We start from the raw sequence: 16,365 nt of genomic DNA, 5'->3' as shown, positions 1-16,365 counted from the left end.
AAATATGGGGAAAGTATATAAGTTAACTGTAAAACCATTAACCGTAAACCTCATTGATCTGACCTAGGGCCCATGCCTATTCACATTTAGCACAGGAGCCTGTGTAACCTCTGTGTCCCTGTCAGTCTGAACTAGCATTCCATGGTCACGGCTAGGAACATTCTAGGCTGCACTCATTTCAGGACCCGTCTTCCTCAAGTAGCAGCATGTGTTGCCTTTTCTGTAGGCAGTGAAGAGAATCAACACATGCAACATGGCAGGTACTTGTAAAATATTTCCTTAGAGCTCTAAGATTCAGTTCCTAGTTCTGCTTACAGTTTTCCCAAATGCTACCAAATATTGTGTTACTTCATCACACTCATGTCTTTCTTTCCTAACTATGATAGCGATGCTCCTTCCGCCTACTGCCCATCTGCTAAGCTGATGTCACACACGCATTTTGCTCGTGTTGAAGTAGCAAGCTAAAGTTCTATCTTTAATCATCAACTGTGATAATGTTGAAAGGGTGCAGGCAATGTCACCTCAGAATATGCTACCCACAAAACATATAACATAGATATATTGATATCTTGACTTGTAGGCATTTAAAAAAATAATACTTGCAGAAAGGTGTTCCTGAAAGTCCACATATCTGTCTGGGGACTGATTTTCAAAAAAAAAATAAATAAAGCAAAACCCTTTTCACTGTCATATATACCCTCCCTGGTAGTTTCTTCAACCAGGGAAGACTGCTCACAGAAGAGGTGATCAGAAACTAAAAACATACTCAAACTGTCACAAACTATCTTGTATCATAGCTATCTTTTATTTCTCTCTTCCTTTCCCTTCCTTCCTTCCTTCCTTCTTTTCCTTCCTTCTTTCCCTTCTTCCTTCCTTCTTCCTTCCTTCCTTCCTTCCTTCCTTCCTTTCTCTCTCTTTCTTTCTTTCTTTTTCTTTTTTTGTCTCCAGGGTTATTGCTGGGCTTAGTGCCTGCACTATGAATCCACTGCTCCTGGCTGCCATTATTATTATTATTATTATTTATTATTATTATTATTACTTTCACTTTAATGGCTAGGGTAGAGAGAAATTGAGAGAGGTGAGGAAGACAGAGAGGGAGAGAGAAAGACAGACACCTGCAGCCCTGCTTTACTACTTGTGAAGCAACCGCCCTGCAGGTGGGGAGACAGGGGCTTGAACTTGAATCCATGTATGGGTCATTGTGGTTTCTACTATGTGTGCTTAACTGTCGGGCTGAGCTTCACTGACGGGAGACAGACGACCAGGGACTCATGGCTGGGTGGTACTCATTTCAGTCTTTATTCATGCAGAATGCAGCACAATCTAAGCCAAGCTAAGCTAAACTAAACTACCTGTCCTTATATATATACTGGCCAAGTAGGGTGTAAACAGGATGTGACATAGAGAGGGTGGAGCGAAAGAGATTGGTGAAAATCAGGGTGTGGCAAGGAGAGGGGGTGGAGCAGGTTAGAATTCTACCACTGAACCACCAATGCCCTGGAGGAAGGGTGGTGCTTAGGTAACAGTGGTTGTGTAAATAGAATGCAGGGTTAAGCAGGGGGGATTAAACCAAATGAAACAGAAGGGGTTTTTAGAAGCAGAATTAGAAGCAGACCAACATTTAACCTGGTGTGCTACCGCCCGACTCCGCCATTCATATTTTCTAAATATTTATTTTCTACTAATTTGACTATACCCCCGACACAATCTCCTTCCCCCACTAAAATGGTATTGAATCCAAATTGTTTTTTAAATTTTTCAATACTTTATTTTATTTATACTGGATAGCAACAGAGAGAAATTGAGAAGAGAGGGGGAGATAATGAGGGGAAAGAGAAAGAGAGACACCTGCGGCTCTACTTCACCACTCACAAAGTTTTTCCCCTGCAGGTGGGGACCAGTGTGCACTTAATTAGGTACGTCACCTCCTGGCCCCTAAATCTAGACTCTAAGCCACTTTAGAAAATTATCCATATTTCCTGATCATTACCATGTATACATGTCAGTAAAATTCTGCTTTTATATTATGAAACTGTTCCTATTACAAGAGGTTCAGTTAAAATTCAGGAGGATAGAAGGAAATTACTTTTCCTCCTCTACAGAACTCAAATAAAGTGACTCAAATGCAAGGGAGTAAGGTGGATATTTCTTCCCTGTCAGGGACACAAATGTTTCATGTTATGATTCTACTGCCCTCTTGGACTCCACTATTGCTACTATGCAGTAGAAGAAAAAAGAAAGTGTGAAGAGAGATCTCTTTTCTATTCAGTGTTGGCTTGGAAATGACCCCTATTACTCAGGATGTTCACCGACTCTGCCAAGTAGCATAAGCACAACTACCTAATAGCAATGGAGGGTAGAAATGCAGGGCCCAGGAGGAAAAGACAAGTTTGTTTTCCATACAAACGTCACTCTGGAATTTCTGAAATCCCAGAACCTTAACATCTCAGCAGGCATGCTAACTTACAGATAAACATATAGATCTTCACTATTTGTGCTAAGCTTCTATTTCACTTTGAACTTTGATATTTTTCCATTTTGTATGACTTACAAAGTTTTCAAGCGCTAGTCTACTTTTGTATTTTGGATTACTTTCCTTTTTAATTTATTTTAGAGACAGAGATTGAGAGGGAAGAGGGGGATAGGATAGGACAGGATAAGGGAGGAGGAGGAGGGGGTGGAGGTGGTGGAAGAGGAGAGAGTCCCACTGCACTGTGCCACTTCAAGTGAAACTTCTTTCCTGCAGGTGAGGATTGGGGGCTTGAACTTGAGTCTTTAAGCATTGTAATATGTGCAGTCAGCCAGGTGTTTAAAGCCCCAGATTATGTACTTTACCCTTTCTCCCTTCCTCCCTCTCTCATTCTCTCCCTTCCTCCCTCCCTCCCTCCTCCTCCTCCTTCTTCTTCTTCCTCCTCCTGCTCTTCCTCCTCCCTTTTCTTTTCTTCTCCCTCCCTCCCCCCCCTTTTTTTCCCAGGGTTATTGCTGGGACTCAGTGCCTGCAAAGAATCCACTGCTCTCTGTGGCCACTTTTTCCTCTTGTCCTCCCTTCTTATGTCATAGGACAGAGTGAAATTAAGACAGGGAGATAGAAGAACTATGTTTCACTACTTGTGAAGCTTCCCCCACCCCCGACAGGTGAGGACCAGGGGCCTGACTCCAGGTCTTCGTGCATAGTAACGTGTGTGCACATCTAGGTGTGCCTGTGCCCATGACCCCACCCCCTTTTAAAGATAGAGACAGACGGACACACACACACACACACACACACACACAGAGAGAGAGAGAGAGAGACCACTGCATCAAAACTTTCTTAAATGTGGTGGGGGCTGGGCTCAGACTTGGGTTGTGTACATGGCAAAGCAGGACACTATACTAGTAAGGTATTTTGTTGGCTCAGAATTACTTTCATTTCTGTTTTTCTGAACTTTTTGCTGTTCTACCAGAGTTAACCAGAATTTTGATTATAAATCTCTAAAATAAGAGCTTTTTAAAAATTATTTATAAAATGGAAATATTGACAAAACTATAGGATGAGAGGGGTACATTTCCACACAATGCCTTCCCCCAGATCTCCACATAACAACTTTTTAAAAAAAATCTGCTGATAGTTTTGTGGGACTTCACTAACACTGTCTAGAACATGCAATGTTTGATGCATGTCAAAGGTTTAGTGAAAATACAAAAGTAAATTCCAAGTGGATCAAGGACTTGGATGTTAGACCACAAACTATCATATACTTAGAGGAAAATATTGGCAGAACTCTTTTCCACATAAATTTTAAAGACATCTTCAATGAAATGAATCCAATTACAAAGAAGACTAAGGCAAGTATAAACCTATGGGAAAACATCAAATTAAAAAGCTTCTGCACAGCTAAAGAAACCACTACCAAAACCAAGAGACCCTGCAAAAAATGGGAGATCTTTACACGCCATACATCAGACAAGAGGTTAATAACCAGAATAAATAAAGAGCTTGCAAATCTCAACAAGAAAACCAATGGCCCCATCCAAAAATGGGAGGAGGACATGGACAGAATATTCACCAGAGAAGAGATCCAAAATGCAGAGAAACATGAAAAAAATGATCCAAGTCTTTGATTGTCAGAGAAATGCAAATAAAGACAACAATGAGATACCACTTCACTCCTGTGAGAATGTCATACATCAGAAAAGGCAGCAGCAACAAATGCTGGAAAGGTTGTGGGGTCAAAGGAACCCTCCTGCACTGCTGGTCAGAATGTCAATTGGTTCAGCCTCTGTGGAGAACAGTCTGGAGCACTCTCAGAAGGCTAGAAATGGACCTACCCTATGATCCTTCAATTCCTCTCCTGGGGATATAACCTAAGGAACCCAACACACCCATCCAAAAAGATCTGTGTACACATATGTTCTTAGCAGAACAATTTGTAGTAGCCAAAACCTGAAAGCAAGCCAGGTGTCCAACAACAGATGAATGCTGAGCAAGTTGTGGTCTATATACACAATGAAATACTACTCAGCTATTAAAAATGGTGACTTCACCATTTTCAGCCGATCTTGGATGGACCTTGAAAAATTCATGTTAAGTAAAATAAGTCAGAAACAGAAGGATGAATATGGAATGATCTCACTCTCAGGCAGAAGTTGAAAAACAAGATAAGAAGAGAAAACACACTTAGAACCTGAACTGGAATTGAAGTATTGCACCAAAGTAAAAGACTCTGGGGTGGTTGGGGGCGGGGTGGAGAATACAGGTCCAAGAAGGATGACAGAGAACCTAGTGGGGGTTGTATTGTTATATGGAAAACTGGGAAATGTCATGCATGTACAAACTATTGTATTTATTGTTGAATGTAAAACATTAATTCCCCTATAAAGAAAAAAAAAGGTTTGGTGAAGCAGATCAGAAGATTAACTTTTATGGCTTACATTTCTTATATACCTTTCAGTTGAAATAGAATTTAGTTATGGTTCTATGATGTAGAATTTATTTTATTTGTAGGATTTATTCAGGGGTAAATTATTCTAGTAAAAGTCAATGCTATAGTATTTACATCATTTGAATTAACCAACATTGACCAATTCATATGTTGATCAATAAGGGTTTTTATATTCCTGGAATTTGGTAGCTCTAAGAGATTCTGTTGTGACAAAATCAATTGTTGTATTTTCCATAGACCCTGAAAATAGTCTTCCAGTTTTTAAAGAACACATGATAACTGGGGAGATAATATAATGGCTTTGCAAAAAGACTTTCATGCCTGAGGCACCAAAGGTCTCAGGCTCAACCCCCAGAAAAACCATATACCGAACCTGAACAATGCTCTAGTGAAAAACAAGCAAGCAAATAAAAAAAAAATGATACATATTAAAATATAGTATGTAGATCCATCTTAGATCTCTTAAAATGCTATTTTCATTATTATTATTTCTGCCTTGATTTTTTTTACTATTGTTCCTCTATTTTCCCATAATTTGTGTCAGAAAAGTAATGTTGAATGTATGCTATTAACTAATTTTTAAATAAATACTTTTATGCTATTTTTTTAATGAGAAAGAGAGATGCAGAGAGAAAGACCAGAGCACTGCTCAGCTCTGGTTTGTGGTGGTGCTGGATATTGAACCTGGGACTGCAGAGCCTTAGGCATGAAGGTCTTTTGAATAATCATTATGCTGTCTCCCTAGCCCTGCTGTTAAGTACACTAAAATCAACTATGTTTATTTTGCTTGAATAGATTTTTTAATGGAGAACTGAAAAAAGCAAGGCAGGTTAGTAGAAGTGGCAGGAAAAATGATTGATCACCCAAATGCGAGCCACTTCAGGAGAAAACTGTTAGTGAACAGTAATTGTGGTGAGATCCCAACTCCCTTCATCACCAACCTATGCACACTTCTGTGTCCCTTCTGATTTTCAGATCTCAACCAAATAGTCACAGCTGACATCTATTTTAATGTCATGAATACTTCAGGTGAAATGGCTTACATCAAGTTCAAAAAGGAACTCCTTAATTTAGAAATCTTCTATGAAATGGCAAACAGAATGGTTTGATTTTTTTAATGTCTAAAACCAGAGCAATAATTCCAAAATTTCTTTACGTTGTCAAGATTACATGCAAAAACACACATTTGTAGCACTTAGCACATATATATGAATAACTATCAAATCACTTCTCCTTTTTAGTGGGCAGAGGGATCTTATGCTATCCTATACACCTACCCATGTTTTGCCATTGTCTTTCCACTTTTCTTCAGATGGGAGGGCTAGGGAGAACCAAACCTCCATTCATCTAGTTAATCCCCATATCTCTGGGGCTAGCCAAGGTCTACTGTCAGCTATTTCCATGCTACCTGTGATATTGGTTCTGGACTTTGTAAATATTTCTCTTTTTGATAGTTTGTCAATGTCATTTTTTAATGAGAGAGTCTAAGAAGGCCAGAATGAGACACAGTAGAGAGTCACTTCTCTTTCTGATTTCAGTGTACCTCCTTCTTGTCACATACCTTTGGGTGGGTGGTATATGGGAATCCCAGCTGCACTTACTTTCCAGCAAGTTTATCTGACACCACAGCAAGCAACTTCCTTCAGACCAATCTAGCCTGCTGGCACCCCAGAGAATTTCTCTACCACTCTGGACGTCTAGTCATGAATGTTAGCTTTCTGGGTAGGAAGGAAGACTTTATCAAATCTTCAATTTCTTCCTTGTATAGTTTTCCTCACCTCTGCTATACTCTGCATTGATAATTCCTCTCCTACACCTTATAGTAGTTAGTTAACATTTACTAGTCAATACTACTTCATATCAAAAACTTCCTGTTTGAATTATTTATGTGGTTTCTGTCTTCTGATTGAGTGGTGACTGATTTTGTTGCTCAGTACCACTTAGTGACCGGATGGGTAGGCTTGCCTACTCTAAGCCAGGTTCTGGATATGGTGAGTGTAATATGCTGGGCTTCTCAAAGACTGACTGCAGCCATGCCTTGGGACTCTAGGCCTCACCCTCCTCCCATGCTAGTAAATGCCCGTCGAGGCAAGTACGCCCCCCAGAGGCAGGAAATGTTTTTTTTAAGCTGATAAAGTTTTGTCCAGAGGCAAAAAATGGCCCCCTCAGGCCTTCCCTTGGCAGCACACTGGTTCTTGTTACTCGCTTACATGTTTCTCCATGTTTGTGCCAGTTTCTTTTTTGAAAATGCCTGTACGATATAGGTTTCTGTTCACCCCACACCCCTGATACTGTAGTCATTTAGTTAAAAAGAAAAGGGGGAATTGTTGTATGCTTTACATTGGTTTGGTCTAGCTCTCCCCCCACCAGAAAAATTGGTTTGGTCCCTGATAGTTTCACTGCCCACTTGTCCCCGCCCCAAGGGAACCCCTACAGAGTTCCAGAGTTCTTGGAGCTGATGCATGAGAAGAAGGATGGAGGAGAGTTCTGTGTGGTGATCCGTTTGGTTTAGTTTATGAATCGTTGTTCGTGAATAAAGAAATACAGCTTCCCGGCCCAGCCGTGTGTCTCTGGTTGTCTCTATTACCTGCCCGTGAAGCCAGCCCGAAAACTAACAACAAGTATAGGCAAGTGTGAGTGACTACATTGCATTTGCTCATTCATTCTAGATTTTCTGAGTGCACCAGGGAGACAAAGATGCACCAGACCTTGATTCATCCTAAAGAAGAATGGCAAGTTGTTTGCTCTCAGGAGCCCCTCAAACTGGTGACAGAAGACAACACATGTGACCAAATAACATAGGATAGAACTAAATTTGTAGGCATGTTTAACTGTTCCTGGACTTCTCTATTTCATAGATTAGGAAACGGAGATGCAGAGATGCGAGGTCATCTGCTAAGACTCATACCAGCAATAAATGGAAGAATCAATATGGCTGTAAGAATTTCTCTCTGTCTCTATTCAATAGTAAATAAATAAATAAATAAATAATTTTAAAAAGATCCAAAAATGACACAGTTTTTAATGAAACTGCGAACAACTTCCATAGTGTGAATTCGATCACTCATCTCCCTCACGAGTCTGCCTATTAACTAAACTGTCTAGTTGGATGTTTGAGTTTTTAAGCTCTTAGGGCCACAGGTCCCTAAGATTCAGAAGCTCCTAATCAGAAATATAATTTGACTGCCCACTAAGGAGGATTAAAAAGAGAGCAGTCAACTAAAGTACGAAGCTGAGGAGGGTCCTTACATCTTAGAAAGGTAGAGGGTGGGATGGAAAAATAGCATTATGCTTATACAAAATGACTTTCATGGCTGACACTATGAAACCCCATGTTCTAGCTGCTTATATCCTATAAGCCAGAGCTGAGAAGTGCTGTTCTAAAAACACACACAAAACAACCAACAGCAAAGTAGCTCACTTGGATATTGTGTTACTTTGCCTAGTGTATGACCCAAGGTCAAGCCTGGACCCACTGTATTCAGAAACTTTGGTGCTATAGTCTCTTTCACTGTCTCTGTTTCCATAAAAAAGAAAGAAAAGTATCAGCAATTTTATATACTGTACAAGAGGTTAGAATGAAGATTTTCTCAGATGACACTCAAGTTCTCTCCAAGGAACTTTCTCTCTCTCTCTCTTTTAAATATATATTTATTCTCTGTTGTTGCCCTTGTTTTATTGTTGTTGTTGTTGTTGTTGTTGGATAGGACAGAGAAAAATGGAGAGAGGAGAGGGAGGGAGAGAAAGAGAGACACTTGCAGACCTGCTTCACTGCCTGTGAAGCGACTCCCCTGCAGGTGAGGAGACGGGCGGGGCTTGAACCGGGATCCTTACGCTGGTCCTTGTGCTCTACTGCACCTGTGCTTAACCCACTGCACTACCGCCCAACTCCCTCCAAGGGATTTTCTGATTTCTGATATGTCACTCAATAATACCTGACAAAGTCAACTTATATTTTTGAGACCATATTTCTGTTTGAAAGAAATGACAAAATTTTGGATCTAGGACAGAGTTTTTATTTTTTTTTTATTTTTTTATCCTATAGCTCCCTGTTGAGAAAACTGGAAACAGAAACATCATTAATTTTTCTTTTAACAAGGATGTGTCAATCTTATAATAGCAACTTTGTGATCTTATATAAAGCCATTTCTATTTCTTTGGAGCACAAAGAATTTGTGAAGAAGTGTAAGCAGAATGTGGTGTTCAGACTAATTTCACACACCTGCAAACTGTCTTCTTTCCACCATAACTTTATTTAAATCATGGATATGCTCTTAATTAACAATGTAATTGGTTGGTACTTTCTCAACCCAGTTCTCTGGGGGCATGGTTTTCTGTTTAACTTTCTTGTTCTAATTCTTCAGCAAAACCCATAAAATTTAATTAGGAAAGTAAGCAGCTTTGTAGCAATAGTTCTATGTTTAATTAGCTAGGCTTTAACTGTACCTTCTCAGATTCCTTTCAACACTGCACATATATTCTGCATTTGTTCATGTCTCAGGCAAGACATTGTGAATTTCAATGCAATGATAGCCACCACAAAATGCTTCACTTCAGACTGTGTCCAGAGACTTCAGGTGTGGAATGACAACCCTTCAGCTTCATTACTTGGATGGGACCTTTCCTTTCATGGTATTCTCTAATTCCATTCCAGGTGTTCCACTCCCCAATAAAGTCCCCAAACCTAGATATAGACCAGGTCCCCTGAGATAGAGCATATGTACACACGTGTCCATAAACCAGGGAAAAATATATACCTGAAAGCAGAAGTACATAACAGTCTGCAGGGTCCATAATTGTTCAACAATTTGTTTGGCTTTGTATATTAACTCTCTTTTCAGCCATCAGGTTCCGGATACCAGCATGATGCTGACCAGACTTCCCTGGACTGACGACCCCACCAATATGTCCCGGAGTTCTGCTTCCCCAGAGACCCACCCTACTAGGGAAAGAGAGGGGTAGACTGGGAGTATGGACCGACCAGTCAACGCCCATGTTCAGCGGGGAAGCAATTACAGAAGCCAGACCTTCCACCTTCAGCAACCCACAACGACCTTGGGTCCATGCTCCCAGAGGGAAAGAGAATGGGAAAGCTATCAGGGGAAGGGGTGGGATATGGAGATAGGGTAGTGGGAATTGTGTGGAGCTGTACCCCTCTTATCCTACGGTTTTGTTAATGTCTCCTTTCTTAAATAAACAAAAAGAAGAAAAAAAAGACATTGTGAATTTATAACCCAACAATGTAGTCAAATCACTTTCATTTTTCCAAAGATGCCTAGTTACAGACAGTGAAATCAGAATCTTCCGAACATCCATATATGCTATTACATGAAACCCTCAGAGGTCATGCTTTAGGGTGTTACTTTACTATGAAAACTGTTAGCTCTCTGTTACTGTAGAGAAAAGTCCCTCAAACATGGCAGCTTGAGACAACACTATTTGTCTTCTCGTATTTCTTTCTTTTTTAATTTAAATATATTCAGTTTTATTCTGAAGAGATTTCCCCCTACACTAGAGAAAAATTGAACATCTCTAAATTTACATAGAATAAGTTATTTAAATGTCTATTTTTATTGGGGGATTAATGGTGTATAGAAAATACAGTTAACACATATATGAAATCTCTCAATTTTCTGCAAAACACTCTCACTCCCAGCCTATGTCCTCTTCCACCATCATGCATCAGAATCTGAAAAGTCCTACCTCTGTATCCCCAGAGTCCTTTACTTTGGTGCAATACACCAAACCCAGTCCAAGTTCTGATTAGTGTTTCCCCTTTCTATACTTAATTCTCAATTTTGTCTGTGAGTGAGACCATCCCATTATTCATTCTTCTTTTTGTGGCTTGTATCGATTAACACAATTCCTTCAAGCTCCATCCAAGCTGAAGTGAAGAAAGTGATTTCACTGTTCTTAATAGCTGAGTAGTATTCCATTGTGTATATAGGTTTAGCCCAAACTTGGAAGCAACCCAGGTGTCCAACAACAGATGAGTGGTTGAGTAAGTTGGGGTGTATATGTACACAATGGAATACTACTCAGCTATTAAAATGGTGATTTCACCTTCTTCACCCTATCTTGCATGGAGCTTGAAGGAATCATGTTACATGAGGTAAGTCAGAAACAGAAGGATGAATAAGGGATGATCTCACTCATAGGCAAAAGTTGAAAAACAAGATCAGAAGGGAAAATACTAAGCAGAACTTGGACTGGATTTGATGTATTGCTCCAGAGTAAGAGATTCTGGGGTGGGGTATAGAGGGTTCAGGTCCTGGAACATGATGGTAGAGGAGCATCTAGTGGGGTTGTATTGGAAATGTTATGCATGAACAAACTATTGTGTTTTACTATTGACTGTAAGCCATTAATACCCCAATAAAGAAATTAAAAAAACTGTGCTGCTATGAACATAGGTATACAGATCATTTTGGATGAATGTGTTTAATTCCTTAGGATATATCCCAAGAGAGGGATTGCTGAGTCATAGGGTAGGTCCATTTCTAGCCTTCTTAGAGTTCTCTAGACTGCTCTCCATAAGGTTTGGGCTAATTTACATTCCCACCAGCAGTGTAGGGGTGTTCCTTTACCCACAAAACCTCTCCAGCATTTGTTGTTGCAATCCTTTCTGATCTATGCTATCTCACATTTCTATAGGACATTAGTATAAGCTATTATTTTCAGAACCCACTTGGCTAAAATTAAGGTATCACTTGGGTTGTGGTCTCATCTGGGACTCAGGATCCTCTTACATCCTCATATGTAATTTCCTTTGGACTTCAAGACCCTTTTCCAAAACCACATGATAGTGGCACAATTCAGTTCTTTGTGCCTATAAAACTGGTTGGTACTCACTGCAAACTCTAGTGCACTTCTGCTTTCAGGCATATATTTTGCAGTAGTTCACGTATCCGCAAACTACTGCAAAATATATGCCTGAAAGCAGAAGTGCACTAGAGTTTGCAGTGAGTACCCCCCTAACACTTCCTCTCCTCTATTCCAAGCTTTGGGTCCATGATTGATCAACAACTTGTTTGGCTTCATATGTTAACTCTCTTTTCAGTCACCAGGTTCCAGATGTCATCAGGATGCTGGCCAGGCTTCCCTAGACTGAAGACCCCACCAATGTGTCCTGGAGCTCAGCTTCCCCAGAGACACACCTTACTAGGGAAAGAGAGAGGCAGACTGGGAGTATGGACCGAACAGTCAACGCCCATGTTCAGCGGGGAAGCAATTACAGAAGCCAGACCTTCTGCCTTCTGCAACCCACAATGAGCCTGGGTCCATGCTCCCAGAGGGATAGAGAATGGGAAAGCTATCAGGGGAGGGGGTGGGAAATGGAGATTGGGTGGTGGGAATTGAGTGGAATTGTACCCCTCCTACCCTATGGTTTTGTTAATTAATCCTTTCTTAAATAAAAAAATTAAAAAAAAATAACTGGTTGGTATCTCCATTTTCTGGAGGTCACTGGTACTCCTGATCATCTGACTCCCAAAGACAATTCAGAACACAGCAATTTTACTCCTCTGAAGCTAAGAAGGAGTACTTCTCTGACCTCCTACTGTTGAGAAGGACTAGAAAACACTTGATGGCAAGGGCTCACTAAATTAGGTGAAGGCCACTCCAGGTAACTGCTCTTCTCTCTGTTACCTGCTGTGACAAGGGAATAACTTATTCCATCAAAATCACATCCAGAGAAAGGATTACCCAGTGTAGGTACATGCAGGGCACTGAAACCATGGGTCATTATAGAATTTTTCCAACTGAAATGGGCTTTAGGAAAAGAAGGCAACAAAAAGCTTCCTGGTAAACTCCTCCCTTCCCCTCAGTGCACAGGGTGTGCAAAGATACTGTTAACAATAACTCCAATTCTTTCCCATGAACTTCACAAGACACAAGATGACAGACAGTCACATTCTTTCTTCCCTGCAGGCTGCTGTCTCTGCCAGATCAGAATTGCTGCTTTCAGGAGTGCAAGAGGATTACTTGATGAAGCCATTTGAATTTAAAACATCAAGTTAACAGGATGCTTTTAGACAGAAATGTAAGTGTGTTCAAAGTTTCCAACTTCAGCCCAACAAAACCATTTCTTTAGTTAAAGGAAGTGAAAAAAAAAAAAGTACAGAAAAGAGTTATGATAGCAGTCCTGAAACTGCCATCATTAAAATGGCTCATTTACAAGACTGATCCCTGACTGACACATGAGAATTTTTTGACTTGGGAGGGTTCCCACCACCCAGAATGGCATAAATGGCTCACTGTGCTTAAATTGTGCAAATAACACGATTCATATTCAACATCTGCTTTCCTTCTGGAAGTCTGGAGCTTATGTGCACTAAGTTCCAATATCAACTGCACAAGTCTATGATGAACTTCCCTGGCAGAAAATATTTTACATGTACTGCCATAACTTGTTGCTGGGAGAATTAAGAACTTTCTGTGTAATTCCACAGAGAGATGATCCTTTGAGATTTCTGCCTGATTTCTCCTGAATATATGCCATTTTTCTTTATGACTATTCTAGAAAAAAAAATAAGTAAATCAGCACTTTTGAATAGGACTGTTGACCATTTTATGAGAGTCTTCCTGTATGTCAGCATGGGGGGGTGGCCTTGAGAAACCCCAACATAAAAACTACAGCAAGAGACAAAAACAATCATATTTTAGATTTTGTGTCCACTGCCCTCGGCCTCCATCACCTCCACTGTGAGCATGATCAGAGTAAACAGACTAGAGCAAGAAGCTGGCCTCTTTGGGCTTTATAAGGCCTGGTGATGACCCGATGTGTGATCCAATTCCACACTGTGATGTGGGCTAAGTTACTTAGTCTCTATCTTCTCCCCTAGTTGCATCATTTAGAAAATAGCAGTAATAGGCATACCCACTTTGTAGGATTGTTAAAATGAAGCAACACACACACACACACACACACACACACACACACACACACACACACACACACACGTGTTTCTTAGCACTGTGACTGGCGCATAATGACAAAGGGAATGGAGTAGTTCTCCGTAGCACGGAATTGTTAGGGCACTGTCAACATTCTACTGTGAACTCTCACTCTTACTCCCTTAGCTCTGTGTTCCTTTCCAGCTACCTTTCTTCCTCTCTCAGGGTCCTCTAACCTCAAGGACTAAATGAAAAGAAGAAAAAAAATCCCTGCATGCTTATTTTTTTCTTTTCCTTGTGAATGTACCAATAAGACATAATATAAATGTGTTGTCACCAGTATCCCCGGTCCTACCTTGCTCATCTTTTGGTCTCATCTATGATGATTTATTTATGTAACCCTCCTAGGACAGTGAAGGACTTTGGGCTTGCATTGGGCATGATTCCCCAACGTCACGTGTATCAGAGCAGTGCTGACTTGTCTTCCTGTCTCATCTCAAACTCTGTCTCTCCTGTGTAATAAAGTCATTTTTTTCCCTTTTGCCTTCAGCATAATCGCTGGGGCTTGCTTGGTGCCTACACTCTGAATTCAGTGCTCCTGTGGCCATTTTTCTGATGTTTTGGATAGGACAGAAAAATTGAGAGGGGTGGGGAGGATAGAGAAGAAGAAAGGCAGGTAGCTGCAGACCTATTTCACTGCTTGTGAAGTGACCCCCCCACCCCCGCCTGCCCCCACCTCCCCTGCCCCCGCACATGTAGGCAGCCAGGGGCTGGAACCAGGATCCTTGCAAGCATCCTTGAGCTTCCTACTATGTGCATCACCACCTGGTCCCCAAGTAATTATTTTAAAATTTCAAAACTTCACTTGTAAATAAATCAACATTTTTAAGGAAGGGGTCAAAGAGAATAATCAAACAAACAAAAACACAAACAAAATGACTGAGATTGTTGTGGTTATGGAATACTTTCAAAACCATGGGATCTAACTGTTTCCTTTCCCCCAGCACTTTCTCTGGGTAGGACTGTAATTCAGCTATCTAGGCAAGATTATTTTCTAGCCCGCACTGAAGACTAGTAAGTCTTCCTTAGTGACATTCTTTGCTATTTACTAAAGTGAAGATAAACTATCACACATTTATGGGCTTGGCTTCTACTTAGTAACTCATCCACCTTCTCACCAAGTCTTTTTAGCTAAAGTTACCACTCAGTTATATGCAGTAGTGGGAAGGTGGGAAACTCTGACTTTAAAATCCATAAAATTCATCAAGAGCGAATCATCAGAACCTTTCAACCTTTAACAAAATTCTTTTATCAGACCCACTGAATCGTAGCAAAATTAATTAACTTGAATTTCTAGAATATTTTCCACAACATATTTCTGCTTGAAGTTTTAATTAGAAGGAAAGTGTCTGGGTGATCAGCAGGAAGATTTCAAAAAAGTAAAGTGAACCCCTGGAAGATGATAAACTAAATTTGCTTATTTGTTAGAAAATCAATGAACTTGTTGCATATGCCAGCCCTTTGCTGAGAATATGACCAAGCAAAAGCAGATAATTTCAGTCAGGCTTATATTTTAATAATGGAGATGGAAAAATTGATATATTAATTAGTAAACAGATAATGGCCTAGACATTAGTAATTTCTAGTAAATTAGTAATTAGTAATTAGTAATTTCTAGTAGACATTAGTAACTATCTTTTAAAAGTTCTTTTAAGTTATCCTTTAGTGTTTTCTTCTCTTGGCCAATTAATTTCACTTATATAATGCCCGTCAGTAAGACCCTGGGAAGCACATTATTTTAAGCATAATTGCCTAATAAGAAAGCGAATACTTTATTACCTTAAGTTGATGGTATATATTCTTTACTGCATCCACTTTTTCTTCTGTGTTGGGAATAAGTTGTATCACCATATCACTATAAAAATAAGAAAAAAAGGTTCATATTTAACTTTTAAAAGCTTTAGCAAGATCAAATGTCTGTTTTTAAAACTGCATTGAAGAATAAAAACAACAAAGCTCTGGACCAATTAGAATAATTTTTATCCATTTTTTAAAACTTTCTAATTATATTGATCTCTTTTTTTTTCCTCCTTGTCTTAAAACTATTTGGCTTTTGGGGTCCAGCAGTGGTGCATCTAGTAGATTGCACACATCACCATGAACAAGGATCCAGATTTAAGCCCCTTGCCCCACCTAGAAGGGAGAACCCTTAAGAACAGTGAAGCAGTGCTGCCTGTGTGTCTCTCTTTCACTCTGCCTCCCATCCTTCTCTCAATTTCTCTGTCCTATATATTTTTTATTTTCTCTAGTCTCTGAAAATTAAAAATTCATATATAAGCATAGTAAGACCCCAAACAGCAGAAATAGTGGCAAAAGGGACAGTTAGTTTCATGAGTAGCTTAGAGAATATACCAAGAAAGCAGACTCCTGTTGACAAAAGCAAGGCTAACCATTATTTTAGCAATGGAATGCTGAAAGAGTGTGACTTTCAATGAGAGGGCATATGAAAACCACACGCTATGGGATTTTTTTTTTACATGAACCTTAG

General features: G+C 40.0%; 1 protein-coding gene across 1 annotated transcript in view; it reads right to left on the bottom strand.

Moving 5' to 3' along the window:
• CPA6 (carboxypeptidase A6) overlaps positions 1-16,365 on the bottom strand; it is a 320,500-nt gene that overhangs the window by 176,423 nt on the left and 127,712 nt on the right. Inside the window, exon 2 of the mRNA XM_007527135.2 lies at positions 15,657-15,732. Coding sequence (XP_007527197.1) covers positions 15,657-15,732 — 76 coding nt within the window. The remainder of the gene's footprint in view (positions 1-15,656; positions 15,733-16,365) is intronic.

Source organism: Erinaceus europaeus, chromosome 1 (genome assembly GCF_950295315.1).
Source record: "Erinaceus europaeus chromosome 1, mEriEur2.1, whole genome shotgun sequence".
In the NCBI taxonomy this organism is placed as follows: domain Eukaryota; kingdom Metazoa; phylum Chordata; class Mammalia; order Eulipotyphla; family Erinaceidae; genus Erinaceus; species Erinaceus europaeus.
The sequence above is the reverse complement of the archived record's forward strand: the minus strand, read 5'-3'. Positions and strand labels throughout refer to the sequence as shown.